Source organism: Sander lucioperca, chromosome 12 (genome assembly GCF_008315115.2).
Source record: "Sander lucioperca isolate FBNREF2018 chromosome 12, SLUC_FBN_1.2, whole genome shotgun sequence".
Taxonomy (NCBI): Eukaryota; Metazoa; Chordata; class Actinopteri; order Perciformes; family Percidae; genus Sander; species Sander lucioperca.
Window position 1 is genome coordinate 19,155,989 of NC_050184.1, and position 10,000 is coordinate 19,165,988.

Genomic DNA, 10,000 nt, shown 5'->3' on the forward strand with positions numbered 1-10,000 from the left:
ATGTAACATAAAAACATTCTAAAATCAACATAAAATAAAATACAAGTACAACACAATGAAATAAAATCAACATGAAGAATGAGATCAGCAAAGCGTCCTAAGACACAAAAGATGGACACACATGACAGCACAGACAACACAACATCCCAAGAATTAACTGTAATTATTAAAGGGCTAAGTGTGAAACGTGCTGGTGTATTTATCATATTTATCTGGGCTAAGATTTACTATTTTTTACTTTTGGAGTTCAACAGCTTGACGGAAATTGGAATAAACGCTATGAAAAGCTATGACAAGATGTCTTCCAATTTTCACTTTTTTGGCGACGAGGATTCCTTCTCCTGTGGCTCGGCATAAGTATGATCCTCCATTATGAACTAAAGTGCAGTGACAAGCGCCTCTCACTGATCTCCTTCTCCGTTTCAGCTGGTTTCAGTCACGTGACGCTGGCTCTGAACGTTGTGGATTAGCTAGACAGGTAGGCTAGTGCTCTATGTCCCTCTCAGTGACTATAGTTTTTCAAAACATGGAGGCCTCCTTGGACTTGCCCATCCAATGTAAATACAGATAAGAAATTCTTCGCTTACGAGGAGAAGTCAGATCATTGGCAGAGGTCATTTTACACCAATCAGGACATATTTATGAATGAAGACATTGATTTTAGCTAATAAAATACTTAAACACTACAGTGTACCTAGAGAAACGATGATGTACAGTAATCTGCTCAGTGAGGGTCCACTCCTGTCTGTCCCCACAGGAAACTGTCTATTTAAAATGTAAATGTAATCTGTATCAAAATCATCTTCCAGTTGTGGCCGAGCTGGAGATGTTTTTAGCTACAGCTGCTGAGAAAAAGACAACCTGATCTCACAGAATTCTGTGAAAAACACGGCCCCTTAAGTTAAGGAAAAGTTCGTGGGTGGGCTTACGGTTCCATGACACGCGGGAATAACAACGGGACGGTTGGGTTTAACACTAGAACGGCCATGACGGTCATTTTGACCGCTTTGAAATTTATGTGTAATAACTTTGCTAAATAAAAAAATACAATCCTGCTGCTGCCTGACTTTTCCTAAAAGAGTCTGCATTTTAATTTAAAATTGTTTTTATATACATTACACAAAAGGCAAAGAAAATACAGTCACTTTTACCTATTTCGGCCATACACGGTCATATTGACCGCTCGGATTTTCGTGGTATTGTTTTTAATTTTTCGCGCAGTTGAAGATGCATCTCGGTTGCTTAGTAACTACCATAGTCTCTGTCAGAGAAACGTAACTAGCGGTCTCGAGTAACAAGTGTGGGCATCACCGATGGGCCGAAGGCAAAGCCAGAGTCGGTAACGTAGGCTGCTACGGCGTGGACGCACTCTGTTCTGAATCAGAAGGCAAACACCGGGCGCTCGCTCTGTGAAAGGCGCGGAACACGTAGATGGCCGGTGGCTGTCTACGTGTTCATATAACTTTATACATCCTCGAACTGGCTGGAATCGTTGCACACATCCTCTCCAAGGACTGCACCAGCAGTAAAATTGTCCGGAGAAAGTTTATGCAGCAACTGGCCGAGGAGCTGAGAGCGGAGTTTATGGAGGAAAAAAGGGCAGCGGCTCACGGTCCGAGCAGCGCTGCGCACCGCAGCAGTCGCCAAAACGGAGGCAGTGCCAGGTTAGGTTATAGCTAAATGTTCAAATAAGATACTTTTAATTGTTATTTGGCTATTATGAATTAAGTTAAATGAATTTCCACACCATATTTTTCAGAATATTAATGTATGAAATAATTACGGTTTACTATGCCATGATATGAATTATTGAAACACGTATTACTACTCAAATGCATAATTAAACTCGTTAAAATGTACATTTCGGTGTTATTACGTTTTTCTAAAGATATCCTAACACAATACATAATACAATATCGCAATTAGGTATTTATCATGAGAGATTATAGAGTTTGGAACCTGGCGGTCAAAATGACCGCTCACGGCAGTTCTAGTAGTTCTGGAATTCCGGCACTTCTAGTGTTAAGGAAAAGAAGAACGGGGTGGATGGGTTTAGGAAAACAATAATGGGATGCTGGAAAAGAAGAACGGGACGGTTACAGTTGGGTTTAGGAAACGTGACATGCGGGACACGAACCCCCGGTCTCCTGGGTGAAAGTCCTGTGTTTGACCCATCCACCCCCCCAACCAACCTCCCTATGTGGATTTTCGGTCTTTCATACTACTCGCTACCGTACTCGCTCCTAATGCTACGTCATCGTCTTATTGACTTTACATTGGCATTGTTTTCCGTGGTGGCACGGAATTTTCTCTCTCACATTCCGTGCCACCACCACGTAATGCGCTGTTAACAATTTCGTGATCATTTCACGGAATTCTGTGAGACCAGGCTGGAAAAAGATCGTGGGATGAAACAATAACTGAGGGCGTTTTTACACCTGTAGTTCTCTCGGGTATGAATCACTTGATGAGTTTGTAAACTTGGAGCGATTTCCTCTTGGTTCGGTTAAGTTTCACACGGAGAAAAATCCAAGCGAACCTAAATGCATCGCTACAAACCACGCAAGAACGTTCTCTCCTGTTATTGGTCGGATGTATATATCCGATATAATATATGATATATAAAGAAATGACTTAAAGTGAATCAGGGGTAGGAAACTTTACAAGCTTCGGCTTCATCCTGCTCCTTTTCGGACAAATATTTTAAATCAAAAATGGTAATAGTATTTTTAATATTACTTGTAAACACTGGATGGAGATTGTTCCTTTTCCTTTGGTGTGTTGCTACACACTTTTATTTTATAGATATATTTATATATGTGTATTTGTATATATATGCATATATATGTATGTATATGTATATATGGGTACATGCTGTATGTGTATATGTATTTTTAATTTTGTTCGAAATAAAAATAAATGAAATTAAATTAAATGAAATGAAATGGATGTGTCTGGGGGGCGGGAGCAAAAAAGTAAATACAGGAAGAAGCTCCTGTGTTCTGGACGTCTCCGTGGTCCAACCAGCTCATTACATTTAAATAATTTTTCAAACAACTACGTCTGCTCTGCTCACCGAGACTTCGCCCTGCTCTTCCGGTGTCTGTCTCCAATAGAGCCAAAAGATAAAGGATTTTTAAGGCTGATATCGATACAAATATTTGGTGAAAAATCCAATACTGTGATATATTGGCCGATATATATTCTCTTGCTCCGTATAAGTCTGTGGGGAAAAGTCTTTTTGGGCCACAGGGCATCACGTGACGGACACAGAAGATTTAATTCCACTTTGCTGCTATGAGAAATTGACTTCAAAGTAGGACTGGGCAATATTTCAATATTATATCTATATCGTGATATGAGACTAGATATCGTCTTAGATTTTGAAGAATTGTTATATCGTTACGTGGTAAATTTAGTCTTTTCCTGGTTTCAAAGGCTACATTACAGTAAATTGGTGTAATTTTCTGAATTTACCAGAATGTTCTAGCTGTTCTATTATTTGCCTTTAACCACTTAGACATTATATCCACATTATGATGGTTATTCATCTAAAATCTAAATGTGGAAGTACACCAACACACCACACAAACACACCGAGGACCCGGAGCTCCTCGTAGTCGATGATGGTGTGAGGAGGGACGACGGCGAACCACACAAACACACCGAGGACCTGAAACACACGCCACGCAAGAATGAAGAGAAGTAAGAAGTGTAAGTAAGAAGATGAAAAGAAAACCAACCTTGTCCGAGGACTGGGCGGTGCCGAAGAAGATCGGTACGAAGGCGAGCCAGATGATGCAGGTGGTGTACATGGTGAATCCAATCGGCTTTGCTTCGTTAAACGTCTCTGGAACGCCACGACTCTTCACTGCATACACCGTACACGTTACCTAGCAACAAGAATGATGCGGGTTACCTAGCAACAAAGGCAACACAGCCTTACACGACATTTGATTCCCGTTCTTGTACACGTACCCCCTGCAGTCCTCCAGAGTACCCCTAGGGGGACACGTACCCCCTGCAGTCCTCCAGAGTACCCCTAGGGGGACACGTACCCCCTTCAGTCCTCCAAAGTACCCCTAGGGGGACACGTACCCCCTGCAGTCCTCCAGAGTACCCCTAGGGGGACACGTACCCCCTGCAGTCCCCCAGAGTACCCCTAGGGGGACACGTACCCCCTGCAGTCCTCCAGAGTATCCCTAGTGGGACACGTACCCCCTGCAGTCCTCTAAAGTACCCCTAGGGGGACACGTACCCCCTGCAGTCCTCCAAAGTACCCCTAGGGGACACGTACCCCCTGCAGTCCTCCAGAGTACCCCTAGTGGGACACGTACCCCCTGCAGTCCACCAAAGTACCCCTAGGGGGACACGTACCCCCTGCAGTCCTCCAGAGTACCCCTAGGGGGACACGTACCCCCTGCAGTCCTCCAGAGTACCCCTAGGGGACACGTACCCCCTGCAGTCCTCCAGAGTACCCCTAGGGGGACACGTACCCCCTGCAGTCCCCCAGAGTACCCCTAGGGGGACATGTACCCCTTGCAGTCCTCCAAAGTACCCCTAGGGGGACACATACCCCCTGCAGTCCTCCAGAGTACCCCTAGGGGGACACGTACCCCCTGCAGTCCTCCAGAGTACCCCTAGTGGGACACGTACCCCCTGCAGTCCTTCAAAGTACCCCTAGTGGGACACGTACCCCCTGCAGTCCTCCAAAGTACCCCTAGTGGGACACGTACCCCCATTTGAGAAACACTGCTCTAAACCAAAAGCCCATTTTGATTGGATTTTCGTTTTAAGATAGAAATCGTGACACCCCCAAAAATCTGTATTTATTAAGAGCTGCTCTTCATCATCGGATGACCAATCACAGATAACCGCCGGATGGGATGGATACGTTACCATGAGTACGATGCTGTAGCTGAGGCAGCAGATGATTGACAGGTCAGACATGTCACATTTCAGGATGCCTCGAGCCAGGTCGGGGTTTGGGGGGCGGAGCTCCTCGTAGTCGATGATGGTGTGAGGAGGGACGACGGCGAACCACACAAACACACCGAGGACCTGAAACACACGCCACGCAAGAATGAAGAGAAGATAAACAGCATTGAATCAACACCACAGGTGTAATTTACAGGAGGCATCCAAGGGGGTAAGCCTCTCTCCAGAACGAGTAGCTCCCATGGCGCCATGTTGATGCTAACAAGCCATCACCTGCCGTTAGCATCCCATTGACTGCCATTCATTTTGACGTCACTTTGACAGAGAATAACTTTACCTCTGAAGAGTTTAAAGACTCTATTTGTCCATTGTTTATTTCTAAAGAAACACGACAATTTATAAAAGGCTCCATTACCTTGTACCTCACGTTATGGCTCCGTAGCAGACGTTTTTATAAAAATAGGCTAACGATTGGGTCATAACCACGAGACTTACTGTCTCATAGTAGAGGAATTACCGTATAGTACAGGAGAAGCTCTCAGGCAGTTTGGACTTCCATTAGCTGTTTAAGTTTAATTACTAATGTTAACTATCATTTTAGTGATCAATAATTAGCCTGTGTCTATGTTATCTCCTTACATATACCTACGCTCTCCGTCTCTGCTAGATTGGGAATGATTGAGATTTCTCTTGGCACAGCTACCAGAAGACTTCCAACTTTCAGACAGGTTGCTCACGTCACATCTACGTCTTCAAGCTCAGTTGGAGGCTGCTCAGTAACGCTCAGCCATCACCGGGAAAGATCTTCTAATATCCTTCACTGGTCTCCGTCCAGAGACACGGGATCTGCTGGTCCATTTATTTAACTGTCTATGGTTACTACCAGGGCTTTAACTTGACACCCGCCAAATGCAGGTAAAAATTACCTTTGGCCGGTAACATTGTAAAGTTACGAGCCAGCATAGCCGGTGATAAATGAAGCAAATAATTCTGCGTCGGTTTGAATCGGCAGTTTGATTCATTGTTGCTAGATTGGTCTGATTTCCGGCAAGAAATTTGGGGCGGTTTTGTGTGTGTTTGGCTTGGAAATGTAATCTTTTTCTGGCAACTCTGCTTGTAGTTCTAATCCCACATTTCGTGTCCCACATTGACGTGTTGTAAAACCGTCGGCTACGTGCAAGCATAGGCGCCGATTTATGTTTTCCTCCGTGGGTGCTCACGGGCGCACGCCCTTTAAAAAGTAGTCAAAAAACGTTTGCATTTAAGAACCTTAGGAAATGGAGAGCGGCCGACACGAACAAACACGGCTATTGACTCGATAATAAAGCTGTAAAGTAGGTTTCATCTCAGGACAGCGCCACTTCTCACAGATACAGATAGCATTGGAGATGAGAAGTTTAACTGACACGTAACCGCAATCAGCAGGGGACTGACAGAGACGTAACCAATCACACTATGACAGACGCTCCACTTAGCACCAACAGCGCTGTTTAACTTTAAATGAATGTAGCCTACTGGCAGTCTGGCACACGTGGGCGCTCAGTATTTTCCGTGGGTGCCCGAGCTCCGGAGCACCCACGGTATCGGCGCCAATGCGTGCTAGCGTGTGGTATCGTATTGTGAGCATTGTTAGTATTACTTTTATTATAAGCAGTGTACAGTTTTCTGTTTTTGTTTTTTTGTTAGTTAATTAGTTTTAAAAAAAAGCCTCCCGTGGACAGGTGTTGAAAATTAGCAAGTGAGCTAAAACACTAAAGCTATGCATGTGGTTTCATCCAATGTTACTGTCAAAAACCTAAATCTGACCCGTGAATCTGAATCTGAACCGTGAATCATCAAGCAGGCAGCCGTCCGGTACGTGCTCTCTCACCTGGATGGAGATGAGGATGAAGGTGATGATGAGCTGCGACGTGGGGCTGATGAATTTGGGAGGCGTCACCGACTTCTTGCCCTGCTCGAAGATGCGGTAGATGCGGTTGGTTTTGGTCAACATGGCAGAGTAGGTGATGGCCATGCCGAGGCCCAGCAGGAGGCGGCGGAACGCACACGCCACCGCACCTGGCTCCGCGATCATCAGGAAGGTGATCAGGTAGATCAGGAAGATACCTGCAGAGAGAGAGAGACAGAGAGAGAGACAGAGAGAGAGATAGACAGAGAGGGGGAGAGAGAGAGAGGGAGGGAGACAGAGAGAGACAGAGAGGGAGGGAGAGAGAGAGGGAGAGACAGAGAGGGAGGGAGAGAGAGAGAGGGAGGGAGAGAGAGAGGGAGAGACAGAGAGGGGGAGAGAGAGAGAGAGACAGAGAGAGAGAGAGAGAGACAGAGAGGGGGAGAGAGAGAGAGAGAGAGAGAGAGAGAGAGAGGGGGAGAGAGAGAGAGAGAGAGAGAGAGAGAGGGAGAGAGAGAGAGAGAGAGAGAGAGAGAGAGGGGAGAGAGAGAGAGAGAGAGAGAGAGGGGGGGAGAGAGAGAGAGAGAGAGAGAGAGAGGGGGAGAGAGAGAGAGAGACAGAGAGGGGGAGAGAGAGAGAGAGAGAGACAGAGAGAGAGAGAGAGACAGAGAGGGGGGGAGAGAGAGACAGAGAGAGACAGACAGACAGTCACAGAGAGAGAGAGAGAGACAGAGAGAGAGAGACAGAGAGGGGGAGAGAGAGAGAGAGAGAGAGGGGGAGAGAGAGAGAGAGAGAGAGAGAGAGAGACATAGAGGGGGAGAGAGAGAGAGATAGAGAGGGGGAGAGAGAGAGAGAGACAGAGAGAGAGAGAGAGAGAGACATAGAGGGGGAGAGAGAGAGAGAGAGAGAGACAGAGAGAGTGAGAGACAGAGAGACAGAGAGAGAGACAGAGAGAAAGCGACAGAGAGAGAGAGAGAGAGACTGAAAGTTCTGCCAAACTACACTTTTTCTGCTCACGGGTTCCATTTCCACTTTCTCTCAGCCTGCTGCATTGAACGCTCCACCTACGTAAACACCTTCCCGTAATCAACGGCGCCGTCGTAGCGCGCGTAGTGCAAGCCCAATATTTGGCCGAATCCGAAGCCAAATCCTGGATTCAGTGCATCCCTGATATTAATATAAGGTTGGTAATAAAAAAAACACTTAGCCTATCAATGATTCAATCAAATATTTATGTCCAGATCAGCAATATGCGGCCACCGTGTTGGACCGTTGTTCCACTCAGACGGGGGTAGACTGATTGGACGTTTGACCCGGAGCCTTTCTAGGACTGTAAAATGAAGGAGGGAGACGAGAATGTGCTGCCTGGATCATTAACTGGAACATTTACTTGTAAAAATCTTCTTCCTGCCAACCCTGGCTACCGAAATCTGGAGCCACTCATATGTCTGCACTTCTCTCTGATGCTCTGAAACAGACGATACACAAACACCGCTGCACGGGACGCTAGTTAACACTATACTCAACAGCAGCTAACGTTAGCCTACCGCTAGCTAGTTAACACTATACTCAACAGCAGCTAACGTTAGCCTACCGCTAGCTAGTTAACACTATACTCAACAGCAGCTAACGTTAGCCTACCGCTAGCTAGTTAACACTATACTCGACAGCAGCTAACGTTAGCCTACCGCTAGCTAGTTAACACTATTCTCGACAGCAGCTAACGTTAGCCTACCGCTAGCTAGTTAACACTATTCTTGACAGCAGCTAACGTTAGCCTACCGCTAGCTAGTTAACACTATACTCGACAGCAGCTAACGTTAGCCTACCGCTAGCTAGTTAACACTATACTCAACAGCAGCTAACGTTAGCCTACCGCTAGCTAGTTAACACTATTCTCAACAGCAGCTAACATTAGCCTACCGCTAGCTAGTTAACACTATACTCAACAGCAGCTAACGTTAGCCTACCGCTAGCTAGTTAACACTATTCTCAACAGCAGCTAACGTTAGCCTACCGCTAGCTAGTTAACACTATTCTCAACAGCAGCTAACGTTAGCCTACTGCTAGCTAGTTAACACTATTCTCAACAGCAGCTAACGTTAGCCTACCGCTAGCTAGTTAACACTATACTCAACAGCAATTAACGTTAGCCTACCGCTAGCTAGTAGCTGGGTTAAACACGGTTAAAATGCTGACAGCTAACGCTAAACGGTGTAAAGTCTGTCTGTATTTCACTGTAGAGGATTCAACAGCGGGATGTAACAATCTGCAGCTGCTGTTGGAGAAACACAGACGGTGCGTTCAATGAAACTGGTAATTTACAGCCTCGTGGTGCAGTTGAAGTTATTGTAAATGTCCTTTTCCCATTTGGTGGTTGTTTTTGTCGTTCAACAGCAATTTACTAGTGAAATAAGTTATTGTTATTGTTATACATTATTATTAAATCATTTAATTTTGACCATATGGCCTTAGCAATAAACAAGCCGTTCTTTAATGTCACCGACTGTTGTTTAGTACCCTTTGTTTTCTTTTCTTTTTTTACTTTCTTAAAAAGTATCGGTTCAGGCACCGTTAATTATGCATGCGATTAATTTCGATTAATTAATCACAGAGTATGTAATTAATTAGATTACATTTTTTTATCTATTGACAGCCCTAAAAATAAATATTAGACATGTATATGAAACAAACGCTTGTTTAATTAAAAAAAGAATCCATAACCACATTTGCCTAAATTATGATCCAAACATAAGTCAAAGAGCTGTTATTTCTGGTAGTACTCACCTGTCAGCAGAACGTAGCTGAGCTCCCGCCCCGATGCCCTGACGATGGGCGTGTCGTTGAAGCGGATGAAGGTGATCACCACGGCGCTGGTTGCCAGGATACCGAGCATGGCAATGGAGGCGGGCACTAGGGCGAAGGGCGAGTTCCACTCCAGTTTGATGATCGGAGTCGGACGGCAGGCGGTTCTGTTGGGGGCGGGACGCATGTCTAACGGACAGGACTCACAGGTGAACTCATCCAGCTGGTACTGATACCCATCACAGAGCTGCAGACAGAGAGGGAGTGAGAGATAGAGAGAGGGAGAGACAGAGAGAGAGGGAGAGACAGAGAGAGAGAGATAGAGAGAGAGAGATAGAGAGAGAGAGGGGGAGGGAGAGAGGGAGAGAGAGA

The 10,000-nt window shown here is 45.5% G+C and overlaps 1 protein-coding gene across 1 annotated transcript in view; it reads right to left on the bottom strand.

The window, feature by feature from the left end:
* Window positions 1-10,000, bottom strand: part of grm6a (glutamate receptor, metabotropic 6a) — a 48,783-nt gene that overhangs the window by 11,247 nt on the left and 27,536 nt on the right. The window contains exons 10-13 of the mRNA XM_031293113.2: window positions 9,611-9,875; window positions 6,809-7,044; window positions 4,900-5,061; window positions 3,744-3,893 (exon numbers count right to left, since the gene is read on the bottom strand). Of these exons, the coding sequence (XP_031148973.1) occupies window positions 3,744-3,893; window positions 4,900-5,061; window positions 6,809-7,044; window positions 9,611-9,875 (813 nt within the window). The remainder of the gene's footprint in view (window positions 1-3,743; window positions 3,894-4,899; window positions 5,062-6,808; window positions 7,045-9,610; window positions 9,876-10,000) is intronic.